This window comes from Poecilia reticulata, linkage group LG17, assembly GCF_000633615.1.
Source record: "Poecilia reticulata strain Guanapo linkage group LG17, Guppy_female_1.0+MT, whole genome shotgun sequence".
Taxonomy (NCBI): Eukaryota; Metazoa; Chordata; class Actinopteri; order Cyprinodontiformes; family Poeciliidae; genus Poecilia; species Poecilia reticulata.
Window position 1 is genome coordinate 24586573 of NC_024347.1, and position 26616 is coordinate 24613188.

General features: G+C 37.5%; 2 protein-coding genes across 3 annotated transcripts in view; both read left to right on the forward strand.

The window, feature by feature from the left end:
* The first annotated feature begins 183 nt into the window (after positions 1–183).
* On the forward strand, positions 184–8988 carry dapk3 (death-associated protein kinase 3). Of its 2 annotated transcripts, XM_008434449.2 has the most exons (10): positions 211–273; positions 860–904; positions 1601–1708; positions 3851–4211; positions 5302–5431; positions 5542–5590; positions 5690–5716; positions 5796–5948; positions 6046–6091; positions 7331–8988. In XM_008434449.2, the coding sequence occupies exons 3-10, from the start codon at positions 1647–1649 to the stop codon at positions 7865–7867; spliced, it is 1365 nt and encodes a 454-aa protein (XP_008432671.1). In that variant the 5' UTR covers positions 211–273; positions 860–904; positions 1601–1646; the 3' UTR covers positions 7868–8988. The 2 variants fall into 2 exon arrangements, with proteins under 2 accessions (XP_008432670.1, XP_008432671.1); XM_008434448.2 differs by lacking the exon at positions 860–904 and having other exon boundaries at positions 184–273.
* Positions 8989–13953: 4965 nt separating this feature from the next.
* prkci (protein kinase C, iota) overlaps positions 13954–26616 on the forward strand; it is a 36666-nt gene continuing 24003 nt past the window's right edge. The window contains exons 1-2 of the mRNA XM_008434569.2: positions 13954–14471; positions 24271–24392. Of these exons, the coding sequence (XP_008432791.1) occupies positions 14389–14471; positions 24271–24392 (205 nt within the window). The 5' untranslated portion in view covers positions 13954–14388. The remainder of the gene's footprint in view (positions 14472–24270; positions 24393–26616) is intronic.

Genomic DNA, 26616 nt, shown 5'->3' on the forward strand with positions numbered 1-26616 from the left:
TAACAACACATTTTATGGGAAGAGACAAAGTAAGTGCATAAAACMTTTTATTGGCTTACAAAGACTGTGGGATTTAAAAAAAAATAGTGGTTGGACAATATTTTTTTCTTGGTAGTCAGGAGGTTAAAATAAAAATCCACGAAATTCTCTGAAAAACTTTTACTTTGAAGTTAGATGCCGGAAGTTCTCTGTCTTGACGTCAATTAGTTGATAAACCAGGAGATCCACTCAGCTAGTTGGATGAGGAAKGCAGTAGTTGTAGCGAACCGTACGGTGAGTATCCATTGCTGTAATGTTTTCTCTTTTAAKCTGACTAGCTGTGTATTTCGCTGTCATAATKTATGTTTTTGTAGTTTTTTGTGAGGTTTAAATTAATAAAACAACGACAGCCGGCGTTTAACGCTAGGTWATGTACCGAGCTATAGCTAGCTGTCTTCCGTTGTCAGGATTCGTTTTGTTCCTTCTTGTTAATGCGTTGAAACTCCTTCAATCATGAATAAAATAACGGGATATGTGTGGGTTTTCAGTTTGATTCGTGTARTCTGTAACACGTTTGTCGTTTGGTTGTTTTATCGGTTGTATTTCTCAGGAAAAGCCCGTTTTCTTTTTAAACCGTAACAAAAACGTTAATCAKAAATTGTGTCGTTCATAAAAACCTTTAGACTTGGGYATATTTTGTGCAGCGTGAAGAACTAAAAGGTAAAACATCTCTTTGTGAGGTCGCTCCGGGCCCTTTAATTGAGTCAGTTTGCTGAAGCATGAGCAGGAGGTGATCTAAGTAAGACTGGTATGCAGAGGTCTGACATCAGCCCCAAAGTGTCTGAAAACTAAAGCTGTGTTTTCACTACAACCAAATAAGGAGGACAGGAGGCAGGACAAGGAGAGCAGCTGAACGTCCATTCAGGCAGGAAACTCTTATGCTGCTTTATAACTCGGGTTACTATCTTAAAAAAAAATAATAATAAGGGAATGTTTTGCTCTTAGAGAACCAGCCATAGTTGAATCCATTTTAGTATTTAAATTCAAAAAGGAACATTTATATTRGATGGATTCAGTACACAATGTTATTTCTTAAAATTGTCTTGCTAAAAGTGTTAACTTTTTATTTATTTATTTTTTGACAATACTCTAAATATTTCATATTTGAATTGAGTCAGGCAAGTTTTTTTTTGGCCAATCAAGCACAGTGATACGGTGGTGAATAAAATGCATATTGGTGCTTTGAGCAAATTATGAAGTTTGGCAACCATGCAGTTTTTCTGCAGTTTTTCATGCAGCAGACAGTATGGTTGTGGAACTTTAAGAGGGACATAGAGCAACTTTTTCCTTCCACTCAACTTTCCATCATTATACTAGGATGCAGCACTTTGTGAAGAGTCAGCTTTATTAGCATGCACATTTTTGTTGATTAAGGGCTGTCAAAGAACATCTGACTTCCCATAATAGACAACAAAACATGTCTATTATGAATCCTTTTTAGACTTCTAATATTCTATTGAATTAAAATATGACAGTGATGCATCTATGTGTATGCAACTTTTATTTATTTATTTTTTTTTATTGACTGATATGTATAGTTAACTTTCTCTTTACTTTGCAGGACACCTGCAGGACCTTCTCCCCTCACAGTTAGCGTCGTCAGCRCCATGGCTGGCTTCAGGCAGGAAGATGTTGAGCTCTACTACGAGATGGGAGAGGAGCTGGGCAGGTAGGAACCATTCCCACTTGACAGAAACATGTTTTTCAGGTGTTTAATTTCAGTACAGTAGCCCTTTAGTGCCAGGCAAAATGCATGCAAAGCACTTTATGAAATTCTAATAAGGCTTCCTCAGCTGTATAGCTAAACTCCAGTGATCTATTTCTTGTAATTATGAGCGTATCTGGACCACACAGTTTATTGATCTGTCAGGTATGAACTCCAGGCTGCCAAAAAAAAAAAAAAAACTGAGATCATAACGAGTTTGCATCAGCAACATAAAATATAATTGAATGCACTTTTATGCTGCACTGGACACTTTTAAAGACGAGTCATCTTTTTTTTTTTTTTTTTAAAGAGATTGACCCACCTTCCCGCCTTGGCTAATCTCTTTCTGCAGTAATGCAGCAAAAACTGTGACGTCAGTGGCTCTCGCTGTCCCTTTCCTCCTTTGCTGTGGTGGAGTGTTTCTAAACATCGGGACAGTGTCAGAGTGTTTTTGTTTCCCGAAACGGATGTGAATTAACAGTCCTACAGGGACAGATCCTGCTGTTATGTTTCCACTTTGGTTTCACTTAGATGTTCTTTTTTATAAATAACATTTCACTCCATGTAGTTGTTTTGAAGTGCAATTAAAATGGTTATTTAGTGTTGGACTTGTCCTGAAATGACGCTGATATTGAGCTTTGTTTGCAAGATTTCTGTCTGTCTGAAAGGAGTCTCTCACTCTTTTAAGAAAATATCTGTTAGCATAATTTACATTTAGAGTTTCAATAAGGTACAGGCTTAATCAATATTCAAATATTCACTATTTGCATTAGCATTGGCATTTAATGAAGGTCTTGAATCTTCCTCAGCTGTATAATTAAAGTGGCTTTTTCAGTTTGCACTGATTACAGCTTGCATCAGTTGGGTGCATAAATTAGTACTTAACGTCGGTCTATGTTGATTTTAAACTGGCTTCACTCCAGACAGCGTCTGTGGCGTTCCGGCATCTCCGTGTTTGTGGAAACTGGTTTGATCCCAAACATCCCAACCAGTTTCCTATGACCTGGCAGATGTTGGAAACTTGCACATACTTAAATGTTCCACATCAAACTGTGTTTGAAATGTTAATCTGAAGCTTCTTGAATGGCCTTCCCCCCCTAACTCTCTGACATCAACCTGATTGAACATTTGTGGGAAAATGGCTTGTTTAACTATATTTAAAGTAACTCTTCCCTTTCCTGTGGGGCAATGGATGACAAATCCAGCCAAAATATCCCCCAAAGATTATAAATTGAGCTTGTGGTTCCTGAAGGTCATTTAATCAAATATTAGTGTAAGTATAGGCCTGTAAATGTCCCAGTAATTATTTCAATAAACAATAATATTTGTTGTAGAAAATAGAAATATAAACTTTAAGTAACACTTAACACTGGAACAGGAAGAGATTTAAAATATACTAAATAAAACCTAAAAAATATAAATGGAAAGGAAATAAAAGCACACAACCGAAACTGTAAACAAAACCATTTATGAACTCTCTGTAAACATAATTGCTCTTCAAAAAAATCTTAATCATCTGAATGGAAATTATTGAACTCACTTTAATTTATCAAATGATTAATTGATTAATTGGTTATTATGACAGATACTGTGCAATGTGTATGTATCATATATCATATCATGAAAAATGTCCTATGATATGATTTTGATTTATTGTTATAATGATCAATTTTAGTCATTGAAGGTAAATAAAAAATAAAACTGACAGTATGATAGAAAATGATATTTTTGCCATTTTCTCCACTGTTTGTCCCATGAAAGCACCAATAAATTATAAAATATTAAATCTACTTACTGTGCAGTCTACTGATATAAATCACACTTTTTAAGTACGTGGCATCCTGAAGAAGATTATTGTAAATAAGAATGTTTGTCCTAAACTTATATTTAGTATCAAAGTTCAATAGTATCAAAAAATAACCCAATAAAGTTTAAAGTCTGTATCATCCACCCCTAGTTCGAATGCATCATTAAAAGTCCAAATTYAGTACAATATTCATGTCCACCATGATGGTCAGCAGATTTCTGACCATTTCTACTGCGGTGTGTGATACGTTTTTGTTAAATAGATTGCTACAAGAGGTTTGGTCTTCCCTCTCTCTCCAGTGGACAGTTCGCCATCGTCCGGAAGTGCAAGGAGAAGAGCACGGGCGTCGAGTACGCGGCCAAGTTCATCAAGAAGCGGCGCCTGTCGTCCAGCCGGCGCGGGGTGAGCCGCGAGGAGATCGAGCGCGAGGTCAACATCCTGCGGGAGATCCAGCACAGCAACATCATCACGCTGCACGACATCTTTGAGAACAAGACGGACGTGATCCTGATCCTGGAGCTGGTGTCCGGCGGGGAGCTGTTCGACTTCCTGGCCGAGAAGGAGTCTCTGACCGAGGAGGAGGCCACGCAGTTCCTCAAGCAGATCCTGGACGGCGTCCACTACCTCCACTCCAAGCGCATCGCTCACTTCGACCTGAAGGTCAGCCGTCCGAGGGGAACTGGTGGGAGATTAAAGGCTGCTAAGGGCTTCAGGTGTTAACCCTGGTAGTTTTCCATGAAACAAATGAAACTAGGCTCAAAAGTAATACTGCTTAAGAAGTAATACTTCTTCTTATACTGTAGAGGAAAAGTGTGAAGAGTTTTAAAAAACAAAATAAAATTCCTAGCTAGCTCTGTAGTGATGTTTCTACCTTCTCAAAGCATTTTGGAGTTCTTTTGTCGTCTGGGAAAGAAAATAAATCATTGGATCTAAGTCAGCAGATCTTAACCCGTCAATCCTTCTATTCTTCCTTTCATCCATTAAGCAGGTCGTTTATCCACTTTAGTGGAAAATTATGGAAACTAGACATAAAAATAATTTTTGCCACTTTTAACCAAATTAGTAGTGATGAAATGTGTTTTATATTTGGAAATATAATTGTCATTCTGTGTTTATATTACTTTTTCTGTTTAAAAGAAAAAAATTATCTGCATTGCTTTAAGCCTCGTGCTTAAAAATAACAACCAGCCATTTCCTGGCAATAAGTTTGTGATTTTTGGCGTTTCGATTGTTAAGTCACATACTACAGGCACTGCACCATTACCTAGCAACCCCAGCCGAACCCCAGCCCGTCACCTAGCAACTCAAGTTGAGCTCTAGTATGTTTGGTCAGCTGGTTTTACCGCTGTGCAATGGCTGCTGGAAAAGACAAGTCTTTTGTTGCTGACTTAATATCCAGAAGCCATTCGCTGCATTCTTATTGGTTGTGCAGGATGCTCCACTTCTGCTTTTCAAAGGTGTATAGTTGTATAATTTCACATCTGTTTKCAGCCATTTTCACATGTGAGAGTAAACGATGAATTGAGGAGCGTGGTCAGCAACAGTTTATATGGATTTAAAGCGACAAGACACGGTGGAACAAGCCATTCTGAAATRGGCAGAACTGAGCAACTAAAACCTCATCTTAGAATTATTTTGTGTAAAAATATGTAAAGAACATGTTCTGTATATCCTACAGGCCAATCCTAACAAGGAAGCATAATAGGTCACCTTGAAAAGTAAAAATCCTTTTCTYTTTTTAATCCTTCAGCCTGAGAATATTATGCTGCTGGATAAGAACGTTCCCAACCCCCGGATCAAGCTGATTGATTTTGGGATCGCTCACCAGATCAAAGCTGGAAACGAGTTCAAGAACATCTTTGGGACTCCGGAGTTTGTCGGTAAGGCCTCACAGCTGCACTCCGAGTTTAAACCTCGTAAGTGGAAAATGTTTGGCTTCAGATCACATCTGGTTTGAATTAAAGCTTTCATTCTTTCATGCTTTTTACAGCGCCAGAAATAGTTAACTACGAGCCACTCGGCCTGGAGGCAGACATGTGGTGAGGAGTCTTTTTTTTGGTTTGTTTTATTTTCCTCTTCTCATCTAGAGATGTTTACCAACCTGCCGCTTATCTTAACTCATCTGTTCCTGCTTGCAGGAGCATCGGAGTGATCACATACATTCTGTGAGTAAAGTTTCTCATCATAGCATTCGGTCGAATCATTTCTAAAGTGAGCTCTGACGGGAAACGTTTTGTCTGCCAGACTGAGCGGAGCGTCGCCTTTCCTCGGCGAGACCAAGCAGGAGACTCTGACCAACATCTCGGCTGTCAACTACGACTTTGACGAGGAATATTTCAGCAACACCAGCGAGTTGGCCAAGGACTTCATACGCCGCCTGCTGGTCAAAGACCCAAAGTAATAAAATAAGTAAAACTCATGGATTCATATTGTTTGTTACTGCATCTTAGGTTAGAAGAAATGGTAACTTGATGAATGATTTCTGTTTGTGTAGGAAGAGAATGACAATTGATGACAGTCTGGAGCATCCCTGGATTAAGGTTGGCATTTTAATTATTCATTATTTCACTGTTCCCATCAAAACTTAGAAATGGTGCTTAGTAGATCTACTGACTCGTTTAATCAGGTTTTTTATGCTTTTATTATTCTTGTAATTTCTTAATTTTCTCGTCAGGTGAGCAGATTGTACAGAAASTGTTTACGGGATGTTTGGAGTCTCATTTAAAGTCCAGGGAGTTTAATCTAAGGGTTTTTACGCCAGCTGGAAAATTCAGGAAATGTTTTCCCAAGTCTGGATAGATTAAGAAATTAGAGAGAGTTGTTGTTATCTACCATTCCATCCATTAATAAGTCAATTCATTTGTCTATTATTCATCCATAAATGTATCCTTTCTTCCTCTTATCATCCATTAATCTGTTATCCATGCAACCAATAATACAATTATCAATTAGTCTGTCTCTGTCCATTATTGATCAGTCCTTTATGCCTTCTTTCCTCCATCCATTTATCTACTCATCCTTCTGTCAGTGCATTAGTCCATTTCTTTATCTGTTATCCTAAGTAACCAGTCATCCAGTTATTCTTCCATATTTTATGCAAAGTTCTCATTTTGCATATTTTTGTACTTCCATTTGGGTCTCTACTGCTTCTGAAAACAGCAAAAGGAAAAAAAAAAAACTTAAATAAAACCGCCAGCTGTTTATCAATAAGTTAATGTTTTCTTGGTTTCGGAAAAATGAGCCGTTTCAATGTAGCGTCACATTCGACAGGCGCTGTGTCGTTACCTAGCAACCCAAGCAGAGTTCCAGAACATTTGGTCAGCTGGTTTCACTGCTGTAATAATGGCTGCTGCTGTTTTGTTGTCGACTTACCATCCAGAAATCACTTGCTGCGTTCTTGGTGGTTGTGCAGGAGGCTCTACTTCTGCTTTTCAAAGATGCATGGTTGTATGATTTTACATCATTTTGCAGTCTTTTTTAAATGCAAGCATAATGGTGAGTTGGGGGYGTTGCCAGCAGCAGCAGCTTATGTGGATTTAAAGTGACAAGAGACCCTAAAACAGCTCAAAATAGACAGAACTGATCAGACTAAAATCTCATCACCTAAGAATGATTTTGTGCAAAAATTTAATGGTTTATCCTAACGGGGAAGGATAATAGATCATCTTTAACCTTTTCAGTTTATTCCTTAGAGGATTCTGGAAGTTTTAGTCTGGCAAAGCATTCTGTCGTAATATCTGTGGAGCGTCTTCTCAATTTCCGATCTTTGATTTCTTCAGGTTATCAAGAGGCGAAACGTGCGCCAGGAGGATCGGGATCACAAAACGGAGCGCCGTCGCCTGAAGACCACTCGGCTGAAGGAGTACACCATCAAGTCGCACTCCAGCATGCCTCCCAACAACACCTACGTGAACTTTGAGCGCTTCTCCCAGGTGCTGGAGGAGATCGCTGCCGCGGAGGAGGGCCTGAAGGAGCTGGAGCGCAACCAGCGCTCCTGCCAGGAGGACGTGGCAGCGCTGCTGTCCATCTACGAGGAGAAGGAGGGCTGGTATAAGGAGGAGAACCAGAGCATCTCCGCCGACCTCAGCCACATCCGCCAGGAGCTGCAGCGCTCCCAGACGCAGCGCAGGAAGTGCCAGGAGGACACCCGGCTCACCATGCAGTCGGCCAACAACCTGAAGCGCAAGTTTGGGCGTCTGGAGAACCGCTACGACGCGCTGGCCGAGCAGGTGGCCTCGGAGGTCCGCTGGGTGGAGGAGCTGCTCAGGTCCATGTCCGCAGAGAAAGACGCCCTCGGATCCGGCAGCGTCCCCTGAGCCGAGCCGCCGTCCAGCCAAGACGTTTTCTCTCTACAGCTTCGTCCCGCCCTTCTGCTCTGCTTGTTCTCGGAGGAGATAAGTGTCGTCTCCACACSCTTTGCTGCTGCTGCCGCTGCATATCGGGAAAATCTTCTACCATTTTCATCCCAGAGGGAAGGACGAGAAAGAGGCAAACATGTTGAAGCCGCTTCTGCAGAAGAAGGCTCAGTTCTTTTTTTTTATTTTTTTTTTTTTTATATATATATACATTAATTTATGATTTCTAGATATTTTAATGTACTTTGCTGTCATTTCAAACCGTGTTGGCGAGGAAGGAAATGACTCCATTCCTTTGAGTATTTGTAGCCTGGTTATCATTTTAAAAACTAGCTTTCAATTTAACCCTTTYTGTTCCCGTTGAGCTTCACAATACATGTGATATTATCAGATTTCTGAGTGATTCAGGTGTATTTATTCATGCAGTTRCATGCATGTCTGGACTGAGTGTCGATGCAATAAATTTAAAGCCTCAGCACAGAATATAGAGCTTTAGGGTAGCGCTTTATTTTACACGTCATGTAATTTAAATTGGATCACCKGCTTAGYCATTGAAACCGTTCTACATCTCATGGGTGCCAAGTAATTTATTTGAGCAGKAGAATAACTTGATATAGGTTTGAATTTACAGCAACTACTAAAATAAAGCATTACCTGATTTTGAGAATGTATGAATCAGCCTTTGCAGTGCCTGAAAACAGATCAACCTCATGGTGGGCATTCAGCTGCCATCAGCTCAATCATTTCAGTCTCACATTTACAGAAATACTGATAGTCTTAAAATGTGACTTGTTTTGCACAGTAGTCTTGTAGACCAAACGGCGTGCATGGAAACCTTCTGTCTGTACATTCGGTGTAACTTTGCGATCGTCACGGCACACTTCAGACATTCCATCGACGAGTTTCACATCCAGCTACCACATTCCCTGTGCAGSAATGGTGTTCTGTCGTCTGTAGTATTTTTCAGTAGAGAAATGTACTCATTTGCACTTATAAAGCAGTTTCAGAATCTATTTTAATCTGTATCCTGATCTGTAAGTCTTTCTGGGAACTGTTTCAAATAAAGAAACTTCAGCAAATTGTTTTTGTGTGGGAATCATTTTGACGTAACTGCAAAAAAATCAACAAAAAATATCTATACAGATTCGGGCAGCAACATTCTGTGATAAGTGAGTCTAAGAAGTTGAACTCACTTATATTTACAGCTTGATTTGCACACACAGCATGTTCATGCAGTGTCAGCTTTTTCAGATTTTCTTATGATTACAAACTTAATGAATTTTGTTAACCTGAGTGAAGTTGGTCCCTCCACCTTCTTCAAATTAGACTAAATGGTGTCAAACGTTTGTGCAGCAAATTTTTTTGTTTGTGTTGCTTTGGCTTTGGAGATGCTAATGAAAGTTTGAAGGTCATCTTGATTTAGAGGAGCTGGTTGACATTTGGCCTTTAAACTTTTATTAATATCATCAAAGCTAAAGCGGCACAAACAAAACATTTTGCTGCACAAATGTAGGTGAGTGGGGGGTTTTTGGTGTCGGTGAAAATAAACCCGATCTGGGCTTTAAATCTGGCCTCTAACGTACAAAAACATCACAATGTTCAGTTTCATTACTGAAGATTCGATTAAATACACGAATTTAACAAGTTAACCTTTCATGACCTCTGGAAACTTTTTTTAATGTCTTTAAAATGATGCCGGCAAAATGAAAATGTTTGCTACACAAGTGTAGCACAAACGTTTGACACAATTTTTGTCCGATTTGAAGAAGTTGGGCCAACTTATCTCAGGTATTTTGTTAGTGTTTGTCATAAATCAGCACAGAGGATAAAAATGAAAATTGCAAAAAAWTTTCTTGCTCCTTTTATCATTTTTATAAATGACTTGGAAAGAAATTTKCTAAATGTAAAGTTCCACCTATATGGTGAAGATACTGTAGTTTAGAYTAATACAGCCTCTGTTAAACAGGCTCCTAAATCCTAAAAGGTCAGAACGATACCTGCTCATCACATCCTCTTTYAGTGTCCATAAAATTTGTTCAGAACTTAAAAACTTTTTCTTACGCACAATTTGCAAAAGTCATTTCCCCTCAATGAATTTAAAACTTCTTGACAACTGAAAAAAATGTTATTTCTACTCTTAGTCCCCTTTTAAATTAATTTAAGTTTTAACCTTATGCTCTTTTCTTATTTGCATTGTGTGTAAGTGAAATTCATAATGTTTAAATAGTAGTTTTTATTTTGTGTCCTACACTCCGGTCTGCGTCCTGTACAAATTTTCCCCTGAAAAGAGATTTTGTCTCAGGTTATCTTCCACATTTTTGCAATGCATCGTCAGGAATAAATACTAAGTAGAAATTATTTTCAAAAKGTTTTTTCAAGATTTGTCACGTTGTGTTCTTATTTACCATCTACAGTCTGTTTGGTAGATTTCCATAATGTTTAACAATAACTGTAAAAAAATCATCAGCTGTTTATATGGTGAAAAATAGGAATAAACATGAATAAAAATCCAGCCACAAACCGGAGATCAATGCAGACTGAGCTGTTTTTACTTTAATCTTTAAACAGTGCCCTCTAGTGGTTAATTACTGAAATACAAGTGACAGATTCATTTTTAAATAAAGGACACATTAATGATAAAAATAAGAAAAGATAGTAATAAAAAAAAACATTTAAGTCAAAATATAGATGTCACATTAACAATAAAAACAAATTAAGAACAAAATTAAAATAATTTAGACTCTTTATTGGTAGTAACAAATAATTTTTAGCATTCTTGATTCATTTTAAAAATGAGCTGATGACAAATAAACCACCACAAAAAAATCACAATACARTAATTTATAAACTTGAATGACAACTTTTTCTTTGTTTCTAAATGATCCAAGTAATCTTTCTCAGAATAGTTTTTGAACAGATTAATAACTAATCACAAAACTGCTTTAATAAAAATAATGTTTGAAATTTTTACACAAGACTTGTTTGTCTGAAGACAGAAAGAGAAGGGGTATAAGCCCTTAAATAGATATTTTATTMAATAATTTATTTTCTGTTGATATGTAAATAAATCAGTCATAATACATTTTGTTTTTGTCTTGTAATATTTTTGTTCTCTCTTGCATTTTTTTTTTCATTAAAATTAATTTTAAAACACCTTTACATGCATGAAATAGAGTGAAAKGTGGCTTGTGTTGCAGCCCCAAAACAAAATCTCAGCACTGTGAGACACTTGAGTGCAGTGAACAATGAATCCGAGTGGAAACAGCAAAAATATGAAACAGAAATCAGTAATGAGGGAGCGGACACTAAGTCGTGATTCATGCAGCCTAATAGCTCTCAGGTGTTTCATTTTTCTGTAAGAAAGAGCAGCAAACAGACAATCTGAGCATCTCAAAGACTTTCTGAAGCCTGGATGAAAGTGTGAGTGGAAAACTGTGAGTGGGTGACGTTTTCCACCAACTCTGACGCAGGTCACTGCTTTTAGCAATGCGCCTCTGATAGGTCATGAGTCAGCTCCGCAAGTCTCTCTTTCTCCAGTTGTGCTTCGAGTCAACAAATCTGAGTGAACTCCAGAACCATCAGCTATGCGGCATTCACTAATTAGTCTTGTTCCCCTCACAGAAACACAATACTTTGTTTATACACCTACCGGCAAAAAAAAAAAAAAAAACCGCAAAATGCTTGGAAATAAATTCATCTTCTGTAGTTTTGCGATAATCTCACACTCAAAATTTGAGATTATCTGACCTTTGAGTATTTTTGTTGATCACAGGGAATACTTTCTCACATTAAAAAATGATGCATCTCTACAAAGTCACTGATCCAACAGATATCGCAACCTTTTCTGTTTTGCCAACAGGAAAATTGCATCTCTCCCATACGTCCCTTATATTTTTCTTGTTCTTCTGCTCACCACACAGGTTTCCCATCACATTTACATCTGGGAATCAAGACACTCATGGAAGAAGAGTCATTTTTTAACCATTTTCTGTATTTATTTGGCCTTTTACTTTGTATCCTTATTGTTCTAAAAGACCCAACGATGACCCATTTTCAGGTTTTATGGGGGAAAAAAAAGCTCTAAATGTTTCCTCTAAAATGCCTTTGTATTTAATTATCCATGGTATTTTGTGTCCTAACATGTTCCCCAGAGCCTTTGAAAGAGAAAAAGCCCACAGCCTCATAAGTCCTCCACCATACTTAGCTCTATCAGCACATTATAAACATTTGTCTCAAAAATTTGCATATCTAGATAGCCTTGTCAAGAAACAAATATCTGGAGTCTTCCCTCTCTGCGAACTTGGAGAGAAGTCAAATTTATTAGTATAACACATTTCAGCAACAAGGCAGTTCAAAGTGCTTTATGTCATAAAAATATAATACATTAACCAATTATGAAACAACCAAAATTACATTTAATCTAAATTATCAAGCAAAAAACACATCAAATATATTGATCAATGTCCCAGTTGTTATTAGTCAAAAGCAACTCTAAACAGGTGGGTTATTAGACTCAGTGTTTCAGCTGTTCTGCAGTTTTCTGGAAGTTTGTTCCAGATTTGTGGTGATTAGAAGCTGAATGCKTCTGGTTCTGGTTCTTGGGATGCAGAACGGAGCAGGTCCAGAAGACCTGACAGGTCTGGAAGGCTGGTAGAGCAACAGCGATTTATTTTAAGTGATTTATAAAGTAACAACAGTATTTTAAAGTCTCTTCTCCGAGCTACACAGAGCCAGTGTGTAGAGCTCGGATGATGTGCTTTAAATTCCTGGTTTTAGTGAGCAGCAGTGATCTGGATCAGCWKCAGCTGACTGATTTTTTTAGGCAGACYTATGAAGACACTATGCTTATTTTCTCTTCAGTCCATGTACATAAAGCGTAAATCTMCTTATATAATATATTATTTAGGTGGAATCTCTTCATACAGSATATTCACTAATTTATGGGTTAATTATCAGTGTACAAGAAACAGGTGGCCCTCCATCAGAACCTATAGGAAGTTCTGTTTTTTTAGGGTAATTGTTTTTTGAGTTTTTAAAAAAATGTTTTACTGGTCTGGATGTCTGAATTTYATCCTCATCCTCCTCTGCTGCCAATGGTTGTAACTCGTGCGGCATTCAAGTGTAATCTGCAATACTACACTGGGATAGTTGCTCAATTGTACTCTGAAATCTCAGAAAATAACCTAATCCTAAAGCGGTCTTTACCCTGAAAATTGCCACATTTTGAAGTGATTGTTCGCCATAGTATTCAGCTATTTTTCCACATTTAAGGAAGGAAAAATAATATTGTTTTGTATGTTTATTTGACAGGGGGCTGCACAGTGGCACAGTTGGTAGAGCTGTTGCCTTGTAGCAAGAAGGTTCTGGATTTGATTCCTTGCCCCGGTCCTTCTGCATGGAGTTTGCATGTTCTCCCTGTGCATGCGTGGGTTTTCTCCGGGTACCCCGGTTTCCTCCCACAGTCCAAAAACACGATTGTCAGGTTAATTGGCCTCTCCAAATTGCCACTAGGTGTGAGTGTGTGTGTGTGTGTGTGTGTTTGTGTGTGTGTGTGCATGGTTGTTTGTCCTGTGTGTCTCTGTGTTGCCCTGTGACAGACTGGCGACCTGTCCAGGGTTACCCCGCCTCTCGAAACGTTAGCTGGAGATAGGCACCAACAACCCTCCCAACCCCACTAAGGGACAAGGATGCAAGAAGATGGATGGATGTTTATTTGACATTAGAATGTACATTACATCAATCATATAAATAAGGCTTTAAATGAAATAATAAAAATGTAAATTCATTGAAAAATGTAAACAATTTCTAAAACAATTACCAGTCAAGGTCATTTTRTTTATTTTATTTTAATGCCCATTTTCACTTTTCCGTTTTTCATTTAAAAAAAGCACCACTTAAAATAGCACACCTCTTTGTTGTTGGTCAATTATGTTATTTCCGTGCCAGAGAACCTGAAAGAGAAACGTCTCTTACAGGTTTTAACTATTTCCGAGCTTTTGTGTGGAACTCGAAGGCAACRCCGTACTGTTGAAAACTGGAGTTGGTACAGTCAGAACGATGCTAAAACGATAKTAACGTTTTATTTTCGATATATGTTATTCTAATAGGCTGATTTTAAAATGTTATTTACTATTAATCTTTAGATACGTGTAAGTATTTAGATTATATATTTGTGTCGTGTCCATTTGAGTGTTTAAGTTGGTTATTCGCTTCCCTGAACATTCCTCTATTGGTAGAGTCCGTCGCTAGGCCTTTGCGGTAGGGAGTTGTTTGGTGGACCCGTAAGTTTTCCTTTACTTTACAGGTTAATTTTATTTGACCGAAGAACCCCGGGACCTCTGTTTTCACCACCTTTTGACTCATTTKGGGKCCTTTTTTGTCTGGGGACCCTTGAATCACAGTGTTTCTGGGCGTGGTGCACACCGCTGAAGAGGGAAGGGAGGTATCGGTGAATCTGAATCCGAGTGTCCGCGGCGGAGCTTATGATGCCGACGTTGCGGGACAGCACCATGTCCCACCCCGGAGAGAATTCCCACCAAGTCCGGGTCAAGGCTTACTATAAAGGGTAAGAACTCGACCTGCTATCCACTGTGTATTCGGCCTAATTAAATAAAATTAATTACGGAAAGTTTTACACTTGGAAGCTAATCAGTTGGCTAGCATTAGCTGAACGAGCTAACGGCTGGCTAATGTTGGTCCTCTATCAGAGGGTTTCGGTAAACTTTGGGCAGCTGAAACTGTCCAGGCGTCCTGTCAACCCACAGCCAGTCCCTCTGTGGAATGTCAGGAATGTGTCAGCCAGACACTAAATATCCGGGGGCTTTAATAGAGTGGGAAATATATGTGTTTTAACTCAGTTTCAAAGCTTTGAAGCTCTGCTTGCTAACAGTTGCTAACTGAAGTTGGTTGTCTCCAGCTGAGATTGATAAGGATTTGGCTTGTTGGTAAAGCTTTGTACGGTGTTTTCAAGTCGACGTATCATGAAATGTCGATAAGATGTAATAAAAGTTGAGGTTTGTGTGATTTGTAATTAAAAGGGAAGCTTTATTATGTGTTATTTATTTATAAGTTAGCCCATTATATTCAGCTGGTGTGAAAATTTAWATCTACATAATTRCATGTTAGAGCGATGCTTTCTCTTAATCTATTCTTTTRTTGATTTATTTATATTTTCGTTCCAACAGCTACACAGGTTTCTATGTACAATTTTCACAAAAAAGAATTTAACAGTTTGTCCTTACATATTTTGGTCCCAGTTAAAYTTAGTAAATTTAATCTGGAAAACAAAGGGGATATAGACGATTTGGTAAGAACAAATGCGAATTATTCCACTCTTAGTAAAGCTGTTTTTGGTATGCAAGTAGGCKGCACCATTTTAGGAAAACATAAAATAATATTTATTAATTTTCGCTAAAGCAATATGGCTTGTAGCAAGTTAAAGTAAAAATGTTACTGTCATTCTGATTTAGGTTCAAATTAAACAAACCACTAATAATAACTACTATTAAAAATATATAATTTCCATCTCAAACACAAGGTTGATAGAAAATGTTCTGATAGAAAATGTTGTTTACAATGAAACAGTTTGTATGTTTTTTGTTTTACTGACACATCTTTATKTTCTTCAGTCTTTTATGCTGCTTTAAACAACATATGCCATCAAATATATTAATGCATGCTGCTTAAATTAGTAACTAACACTTATTGTACTCCAGGTGCTTCTTTGCAATGTGCATATAAATATAATGATACATTTACAATATATTGTGCATCCTCTTGCACACTGTTTAGAAATCCTGCTCATTTTTAGGCAAGCCGAACCCAAACATCGCCTGAATATTTTGCAGTAGGAGCAATGAAGACAAAAATATTCTAGGTATGTTTTCATTAAGTTATAGAAATGAACTGAGAGGAGCCAGTTCAGCATGATTACTATTCAACGTGATTGGAGCAAAAATAGCAGCTGAAAAGTTGCTGATTGTTTCATAATTGAGTAATTTAATGAAAGCAAACAAATGAATGTTTTTACAGCTCAGAAGTGACATYGCCTACGTATTTTTGTCTCATTTGAAGTGCTCAACAATAGCTTTACAAATGGCAGTGAAATAATTATTGTATTTTTAGGTGACATTTTTGATCACAGTGTTATTTCTTAAATACTCTCTCCCAGCTGACTCTGTAGTGACTAAAATCTTGAAAAACATGTCTTACGGGTCAGCTGGACCTTTTGTGTTCGACACGCCTAAAGAACGCCGTAATGTGTGGTGATCATTGGGAGGAATCTTAACTATTTATGACCTTCTTCTTCAGGAATCTCAGCAATGTTCCCAGCGACGAACATAGCTGCAAGCCTCGTAAATGTCTGTGCGTCTTTCTTTTTGGATGCATTAACGYAGAAGTGTATAAAGATGTAGGCAGATGTTCAGATTACGTTCTGCGGGAGCGTACAGGTGAGGTGCCAAACCAGTCTGTSCCAAACATTTGATGATGKTATCACCTCAGTAAACRGCAAGTTTTCCATGGATTACCAGCTTGACAAAAATGTCAGAAACGGGATTAAAATAAGATGTTCCCTGTTTTTCTGTTTATTCAATCTTTATTTTAGTAGGAAGTTGATGATCTCAACATTTCTACTCTGAAAAATKTACCGAAATGCCCCTAGAAATTGATGTTTTACACAAATGATTTTAGTTGTTTTCACCAACCTGAAGGTATTCTGAAACAACAAAAAAATCACAGCTTATGTTTTATTTAAATGTGTCACACTGCTTTTTTTTCTTTTTATAATAATCTCTTCTACATAAAACCAAAGCTTAATGGTAAAATGTTCATGTATAAAATTGTGATGTATAAATGAGGCGTGTGTTGGTTTGACAATTTCCAGTTCATAATTTAAAACATGAATATATAACATTATCCATTTTTTAAAAAAGAATGAATCCAACAATTATTTGTTGTACTGCCAAAATAACATAAAATATTGGTTGTTACATATGTGCATTATTATTACATTTATGGCTTTGATTTTACAGTACATAAAACACCTACTAAATTTGACATTATCTAGCCATTGGTAAGACTTTGTAATTTTAAATAGGGRGAGWTTGAGGCTTCACTTCAAATCGGCGTCTCCTTAATCAGAATGGTGGCTGACGCTAGTTTAGAATCAAGATCTTGAGTGTTTTTTGACCCTGAAAATGTTTCTAGACACCCAAATTTATCTATATTTTTACAAGCACAAGAAAAACTGTAGTAGTCTTGTGTTAGTTGGCTGACCGGCAGTGCACAGCAACATGTAGGGGAGGGGCGGCGTTTCAGTGCTCAGCCRAAAACTCTCATTAGCCCTGCATTTTCTAATGTTTTTCATGAAAAAAAAGTTAAGACTGTTGGTGATTTTGAAACTGAAATTCTTTGTTTTTGTACTGGTACCAATAACCAGCTGATCCCTGGTACAAATGGAGAAAATACGTGTTTTCTTTCTTTTTAAATCTTCTAAAAGTTTTTGGTAGAATCTCAGTTTTTCTCAACAGAAACATGTGGATGAAAGGTGCAGACTAAAAAAAAGTAAATTTCACAAAAATTATCWGTTATTTTAGGCACATCCAAGCTATAAAGCAACTTAATTTAAATATCCCTCACTCCAAATATGACATGCATCTTAAGATATTCAGGAAGTCCTGTTAACGTAACCCTAACCGTTTTTAGAAATAAATATTCTAATATTGTTTTGTTTATAATTGTGACCTTTAATGTGGATAAAAAAAAAATGAGAAGAAGAATAAAGCGACGGTGAATAAYATCGCTTATTTAGTTCAGAAAAAGCCTAAAGTTAGAAAACCTCCAATGTGAAGAATGAGCAGTGCAATAAAAGAACCATTTCAGAGATCGTAAATACCATTCCCCCAGGCGTCTTAAAATGGGGAGCATGCCAGAAGATTTTTCTGTCCCGTTTTAAATCTGTCAGAAATTTGTAGTTTTATTTCACTGATGTTGTTAAAGGAAATAATCGGCGCCTATAAGCTTGAAATGAACCTATTCTTGTGTTTCGAAGACTGTGCAGTAATATCCTCTTATGTTAATTTATAGTTCAGCCCCAAATTATTCATACTCCTTGCAGATTTAGGTTTAAATATTTATTTTAACCTTACCAAAGTGTGTTTTTCCTTACTGAAAATGGCATTAATATTTTGGAGTGGCCCATCCTGAGACGTAAACTGAATCTGCGCCTGTCACGATAACAAATTTAGATGGACGATAAATTGTCACAGAAGTTATTGCGATAACTGATATTGTTGTTTTGAGACCATTTTCAACTAATGTCATGGTAATGGCAAAAGAATGCAAGAACATATTCTCAAAAATCAATAAACCTTAAATTGTAAYGAACATTAAAAGCTGGAGTTTAAATATCAAAGATAAACAAACAAAACAGCTAAATTGTCTTTAAAAGGGCTAGTTGAAATCAAAACACCAAGACGAAGATTTTATCATCCAGTTTTTGGTAAAAAGAYAGGAAAAGAGATCATGCCAATATAAATTCTTAAGCTTGTTTTAATTTGTCATGCGATTAATGGATTTATTGATTATTGTAACAGGCCTRTCTAATGAAGAATCTCTGGAGGAAGCTGGAGATTAGGGTTATTGTTAGGAGGCCTTCCAAGACAAATAATCAAAAATACCAGTAAAAACTTRCAAAAAGCAGCAATTAKAAAACAGGTTTATGTTCTGAAACACTGATAAATGTCTTTGGTTATTGAGGAAGGTACAAATAGTTTTTAACTGATATTTTTTTATTATCTTGAGGTTAGGAATGAGCCAATGGATGGCTGTGTCGAGGAGTAGTAGTCTCAGGGTGTAAATAATATTTCTGTSTTTCTTTTTCTCTGAGTCTGCCACTTTGTGMCAGCTTGTGCAGGTTGGTGTCTGGTCGTCACTGTCTCCGTCCGTCACTGACTCATCTTCTTTTTGCTCTCATAAAGACTACAAAGACCATCTGACTACACGACTAATGCTCTGAGCAAGCAGCTAACTGTTGGTTTTTAGTTTGTTTTTCTCCACATATTATCCAAAGATTCATACAGTGATAACATGATGAGACAAAACTGAATGAAACATTTTTATCTTGTTTTTTTTTTTACTTTCTTGTTATGTAAGCAATTAAAAACATCAGTTGTTTCAGTACRTCTAAATAGAAATGATTTTTCTTGCAGAGTAGACAAATAACGCTCCAGTTTTAACCTGAAAAAAAAAATCTTTATGCAGAAGTTTGAGCTGTGATTATATGGCTTAAAAATACCATATAATCTGTTATGCTTTTGCAGACACACAGCTGCAAGTTATTCTCACCTTACAATAAATTTTCTGTGCATTAGAAACTAAAGAGTTCATTATAACCTGTTTAACAGAATGAAATGTTTGGAGAAGTGATCGCTTGCAGTGTGCACAGTGGGTGCAGRATTTTAAAATCCATTTCGGGCCGTTTGTGCAGCTGGAGGCAGCAGCATGCACTTGGCGTCGGCGCTTTGCAGAACATTATTGTTTATTGTTATTTGTGTATTTATTGCTGCTGGCTTGGATAGATAGGCCTTTTAGAAGCCCCAGTGGCTCAAAGATAATACCCATTTCTCAGGGAAACACTTTAGGTAATGCCTGTAGTTAATACCCCATGTCAGGCATGAAGTCCAATTAACACCTGTATCACCAGTCGGTTTATTACRAGGCTGCGCTTTCGCACTAATTGAAAAGTTCTTCACCCAGAACTCTTTTAGAAGAACGAGATCATTTATGTTTTAAAACAATTGACTCTTGGCACAAAGCGCACGCGTCATTTTGTTACTTTCAAATCAAGTCCCTTCATGCATCAGCTCAACTTTAAAATTCCTGAGTGAAGCAATGCTGCTTGTCGAGGTACAGAGATTACACCAGCCTGATGGAGCAACTCAATTATTTTCCTATCGGAGAAGTTTTTTCTTTTTGTTAAAGACTCCTGTTTGCATTAGTGCTTGAAGGTACTGCTTTGTTTAAATTAAATGGTATTCCTAGTCTTGTTTCCTTCTGAAAACMCCCTCAAGCGTCACGCAGCCATCCATCAACCAATAATGCAGCTTGTTTTCAGTAGAGCTCCATCGCTGCATGTCGGATTGTTYTGCATTCTTGGACCTTGTTTGGAGCTTGTCTAGGCCTGTCACGATAACAAATTTTCCGGGATGATAAATTTTACCTGAGGTTTTTGTCAAACAATAACATTGTCGTTTTGAGACCATTTTCAAGTAACATAGTGGCAGTAATGGCATAACAAATCAAGAACACATCCTCAAAGATTAAATTCTAATTAACATTTAACACTATAACCAAAAGACATTTTAAATATCCAAAATAAAAATAAACCAAAACAACAAATTAATTGAATTATGAAGTGTGTATAAACAAAATTGTCCTTGAATAAAGGCTAGTTGAGACCAATAAATCAGAATGAAGACTTTTGTCATTGACTTTTTGGTAGAAAGAGAGAGACGAAAGAAAAACGATAAATTATGCAAATGGAAATTGAGTTTGTTTGTTTTAATTTATCATGCAATTTATTACTAATTGCAACAGGCCCACTCGTGTCAGCCAATTTTGTCATGTTGTTTTAAAGCTGGAATGAGATGAAAACGCTTTTATTGATTATTGTCTCGGTTCCTGTCACTAGGGCAGCAACTAATGATTATTTTAGGTATATTGTTTTATACAGTCTTGGTTTAATAACTGCTCTGAATATGTGTTTTATTTYAGCAAATGACCTTTTCTGAGTCTGCATACTCCAGTTAATGATTAATTGATTACTAAATTAGTTGACTAGTTTTTCAATAATTGATTCATTACAATTAATCCAGTTAATTGTTTCAGCTCTATCACCCACTCTAAATGGACTGAACAAGCTTTGTAACATTTGAACACAAGTCCCTCACTTTTGCTTTTGTTCTTTACCTTGCTTGTTAATATAGTTGTTTTGTGTTTAAAAGCAGAAGAACACTGCACTATAATAAGTTCAGCTTAGTCACGAATTGTCAGTCGTGACTGAAGTAAATGGTGTTTTGAACATGTGTGCGTTTTTCTCAGGAGCGACCTTGTCCGCATGATTGACTGGATTGTTTCTGGCTGCTGCTGCTGTTCTCCAGATTTTGTCCACTTGTTTAACACTGTAGGTGACCCATGTTGCCTAGAGACCACAGCATCCAGCGGTCCAGACTAGCACAGTTTAGTTTTATTATGAGGAACAGGATCTCTGAAGCCTACTGTGTAAACTTCAGTCTACTCTGTGTATGATTTTCATGAATCACGTATTCTTGTTACTTTCTTTGCTTTGCAGTATTGGCAGAGAGATAGAAAGTCACCCTGATCTCTCTGAAGGTCATGACGGCAATCATGATGTTCAGATTATTCCCCTCTCCTCCTTCCCTCTTTAATTTAACGGCACAGTTGGAAGTTGCAGAGTGGAGAGATGTCTCGTCTACTTGGGAATGCTGTTGCTTCTTAGTCATCAACAATTAAAAGATCCCATTTGTTCAACACACAGCTCTGCTTGTACAGGGTTTCCCTCAGAAAGCGTACTCTGTCCAGTGGTAGGGCATTATGAAGCAGTCATCCAGCGGTCCACCGTGTTTTTCAGTTAAAAAGTGGTTAAAGTTGACAGGAAGTTTGAAAATATGATTAGGTATTTATGTTTTACTGCTATTCATAGTAACTAAACACCAACTTTAAAGTATTAGAAAAGACAAACAACAACAAAAAAATACAATTAAACTTGGTGTTCCAGTTTCCTGAAGGAGCTGTGACCCTTATCAGAGTTTGAGGAAGTCATTAGAATGAGCTAAAATGTAACTCTGCAGTGAAGACTTGGGTCCAGTTACACTGGACGCAGAGGAGGCTTTATTAAGATCATCTACACTCTGTGTTTGAACCAGTCTCTGTGATTATGGTGTGCTTTCTGTCGTCTGACGTCTTCAAAGCTGCAGGATAAAATAAAGAGCTTCGGGGCCTGGAGGTGAGATCAGACTGGTGTGTAGTTGCCAGTCTTCCTCCGCCTCCCTTCCAGGCAGTGATTAACACCATCAGGAAAGAGGAAGCGGGTGAGAAAATAGAGGGAGGGCGAGGCGAGCATTAGGCCGACTCTTAACGTCAGCGTGTTATTGCTCAGGGTGCTTTATTTGCTCTACATGCGTGATTTCCAGCCAGCCAGCCAGTTTTAATATCTGCTGTGTGGAAGATGCATTACCAAGACAAGCTACTTCACACGCTCGCCATTTATGTGAAATTGGATTATAAGCAAATAAATCACTACCTGTTGTATATTTATGTGCTGGCATGGATTTACCATTTACTGACCTTCCATACTCTGTGCTCGCACTGACTCTACATGTCCTTGACAAATTGTTTGGATTTTACCGTCCTGTTCTAAAGCTCTCAAGATGATGAAAAACCCATGTCAGTCTTGATGATGGCAGTAAAGATCTTCCTCCTGGTGGTCATTCCACAAAAGCCAAGACAGATTTCACACAATATCCCCTTTTTATTCCCATCTGTTTGCTGATTTTACTCATTTTAATCTCTGTCCTGATGCCGCGCTCTGCTACCTGAATTTTACGCCGTCGCCTGCAGACCTGTAAAAGCTTGTACGTACCACCCCCATCCGCCCTTATAAGGTTGTAAACTGTGGGACGTGCTGTGGTCAGATGACATCAATACTCCTGCTGTCATAAAAAAGTGAGAAATGATTTCTTACTCAGTTTGATGCGTTTGTAATTTTTAACCTCTATTGCATGTATTTTATCTACACCTCATAGTTTTAGTTAAATACTTTTTTGTGATCATTTCCCATCAGAAGAACCTTAAATTTAAAACGGGATGTTACCACCAAATTTCACAGGATGAGGTGGAGAGTTAGTTACTGAACCAAAGCTTCTTTAGATCTAGAAAAATATCCAATCTGAAGTATTTTTCTGATCTGGATAACTACGGAAAGGGAGAATAGATTATAGAAAATCTTTGTATTTCCAGACTTGCATCCAGCAAGGCCATAAATTACACTTTAAATCAACTGGTTTCGTATGCATAAATGTGTTGCTTCCACTCATTCTTGAGTTTCTGTGTTCCTTGAGCTTGTTTTGCTGATATTTCTTGGACTTTCGTCATTCTTTGCGAATGAATAAATTTGCAGTTGCAACAAGCTCAAAGTCTGAGACTTGTAGCCAGTGTTGTATTTTCTGAGTGCAAGTGGCTCAGATGAATGGAGTGTTTTAACTTTTTCAGTGTCGGTGTGTGTTGCTGACAACAAATAAAAAAATTAATTACCCAGCTATAAAATGAAAAGGCCTTTGATTGTTTGGGTTTACCCAGAGAAGTTTTGATCATTTCATCCTTACTGTCGGCAGCTTTTTAATTGTTCTCTGACATTTTAAACCAGATGGGCTGTCCATAAATGATTAACAAGGAAAGAAAGACAGGATAATAAATAAATAGCTATTGAGTGGATTAAACCTCAAGTTATCTCAATTGATTTAATATGCTTCATACCACAGAAACTCTTGCACTTAAGTTTTTATTGGCATATTGCTCAATTACAGTTTTTAAATATATAATTATAACATAATGAAATTAGGCATTTAAATAGACTATATAAMATTATGTTCCAGAGTCCACTAAAAAGTTTATTTGTGCAGAGCTGAAAAGGCGTAATTATGCTCCACTAATCTGGAACAAACTCCCACAAAGCTACAAATGAGCTGAAACACTGAGTTCCTTTAAATCGAGGCTAAAAAGGCCATCTGTTCAGAGCTGCCTTCATTAATAATAAATTGAACATTGATAAATATTTGTATATTATTTGGGCAATGATTTTGCTGATGACATTTGACAAAATGTAGTGTTTATTGGTTGTTTCATAATTGTTTAATGCATTATGTTTTTATGGTATAAAGCACTTTGAACTTACTTGTTGCTGGAATGTGCTTTAAAAATAAACTAGACTTGACTTAGGCTATAAACCAAACTCTGACACCAGTTCTGTTGGGAGGAATGGGCCGAAATTCAAGCAAACTAATGCGAGAAGGTATGGAAGATACTGAAAACATTAAGGAGGTGTTTGTAAACTTGGTTTTGAAGACGGTAAAAGAAAAACTCTTAAAATTATTTGAGTTTTATTTCCTTAAAGAATTAAATGTGTCACTGTAATGATTTAATTTGAAAATGTGCTGCAACACTGATCCGTTTTTCTTCTTTTCTCAATGCCAGCATTTGTGAGATTTATGCTCAAGCTGATGGCATGTGTTTTGTATTGCCATAGCTCCTTAAGTGTTTTCCTCTTTCTGTTTTTCCCCCTGCAGGGACATCATGATCACACATTTTGAACCGTCCATCTCTTATGAAGACCTGTCTGGTGAGGTGAGAGACATGTGCTCAATGGACAATGACCAGCAGTTCACCATGAAGTGGATCGATGAGGAAGGTGTGTTTGTTTATCTCTGCATTGTCAGCTTTTCTTTTTTTTTTTCTTTTTTTTTTTTTACAAAAACAACAGAGATTGGGAGCAATAGAAGCTCCTGCTGCTGTTTATCTGAAAGGGAAAAAGTGCAGATGTTGCTCTAAAAGCTGATGTTTACGTAGTTAGTGGGTAAATTTGCCTACCGCAGGCGGTGTCRAACGTTCCTATGAAAACAAGTTTACATAAAGACACACACATCCTTGTTGTCGTTCTCCTCTGAGATCAGAGGTGTGCAGCTCTTGTATTCAGTCCTGTTAGTCAGGCAGCAGCAATGGTGTCGCAGGAAAGATTGAGCCATCAGATCGTTGAGCCCAGGAGGAGGTCAGCCTGCCAAAACTCATTAGACTCAGACTAACTCCCACTTGTAGCCTCCCACATATAATCAGCGGASTCATTATGTGTGGGTAATAAACAACGCTAGGTGGTCCTTCCTAAGTAAACAGTGGAGAGGAGGCTGTCTTTCCTACTGCCTAATTAATAAAAAACAGTTTCATGCAGCTGTGCAGTGTGTGAGGTTTTGTCACTGTCATGATCAGGTGTTTCTAAAATTATTAATTTAAACAAAGAACACAACAACAAAAGGTCACATAGTACTAAATTAAAATATCACCGCATTATTATTTTCAGCAATTCAATGAAAAAAATKTAATACTATAGCTCAATTGCAAGCAATACATTATAGCTAATGGAGAAAMATATTGTGTACTATGTTAGTATACTACAGAGAATGGCCTCTATCATTCCTCCTGTCCTACTAAGATGCTTTTTTTTCTTTTCTCTTGTTCACGAGTGGATTAGTAAATAAATTTAACCGTTGCAGACCTTGTCCTGAATGCACATTTTGAGTCTCTTCCAAAATCTTCAGTTTGCGTTGCTTAAAATTATTTCAAAGTGAGAGTGAGCAACTTTCTCACCACAGCTTTTCCTTCCATTCAACTTTCTACTAATATGCTTAGAACCATTAAACAGTCCCCCCCCCCAAAATCTTTCGTCTGATTTATATCACACTGTGTAATCAATCTCCATGCTAGACAAGTTGATCTTATTGAATCAAAAACTAAAACAACCTTTAAATTTTAAATTTTATGTCATCTATGGCTTTAGTTTTGCGATTCATGAAGGCAAAAAAAAMAMAACAACCAGAACTCCACATTTTTTTCTAAATTGAAATCGAAAATTCCAAAAACAGCCGAGTTTCTTTCTTAGTCGTCTGTCCTACACAGAATCACAGATTACTGACATTAGACATGAACTTGGCGGCGTTGGATGCTGCCATGTACTTTCTCTTTCGTGTCACTTTAATTATTTTAACCACAGATGCTTTGCTGGGGAAAATATGCAGTTTTAAAACAACAAACTAGGTCATCTATGCTTCCATTCACACATAAGACTCTTAAGTACTTCTGCTTGATAGCAAAAAAAATATTTAAATGTAGTGATCATTAAACAAATAGATGATAGAGTTGTCACTCAATCGTTCATTCTGGTAAATAACTAACAGCTACTGGATAGTAAAATAAATATAAACCAGCTGCTTGTTGGATGTTAGTAAATTATTAACATACAGAAGCAGTTTTTACAGTATGTGTCACAGTTTCTGTTTTTGCGCTAATTGCATAAGCAGTAGCTGGTTGTCATGGCAGGCGCACTGAGACCAACAGGATCGGTAGCCGCCGCCGCCACCGCCGCGTCACCTGGCTCTTCCTGTTGAAGGAATGTCGGGTGTCTGAATATCCTAGCTGTGTTTTCGATGTTTTTACCAGGTAGAGTGAAACTGAAACATCATGTACTGCAGTCTGACACAAACATACTTGATTCAGAGTGTGTTTTTTGTCAGGATATTCCAGTGTTGCTGAAGCCTCCAGGTAACGTCAGCCACAGCTTGAAGACGCGCTGAGAAAATTCAGATTGTTCCACTTCTCAGTGAAAGTTTCTAAGTACTCCAGTAGAGTCTGAGATTTCTATTTGGGTTTCCAAATATCACCGGAGAACACGGTTGTAATGCAGGTTAATTTTATTCTGCTGCTGCATGTTGTTGCGTGGGATGTGGGGACGGGGGGCCGTGATATCCTTGAACAAGCAGCCCACTGTGCATCAGACTGCTGTCATGATTAGTGGCGTGGGGTGTGTTTAGTTCCTCAAAATGGAAAGTATTTCCTAACATTCGAAGGTGTGACTTTAAATCTGG

Bases quoted from the DNA above. Each gene is read 5' to 3' on its own strand.
- dapk3 (XM_008434448.2), top strand. From the start codon at position 1,647: ATGGCTGGCTTCAGGCAGGAAGATGTTGAGCTCTACTACGAGATGGGA. The intron at 5,717-5,795 runs GTGAGTAAAGTT...TTTGTCTGCCAG, and splicing joins GGAGTGATCACATACATTCT to ACTGAGCGGAGCGTCGCCTT. The intron at 5,949-6,045 runs GTAATAAAATAA...CTGTTTGTGTAG, and splicing joins CTGCTGGTCAAAGACCCAAA to GAAGAGAATGACAATTGATG.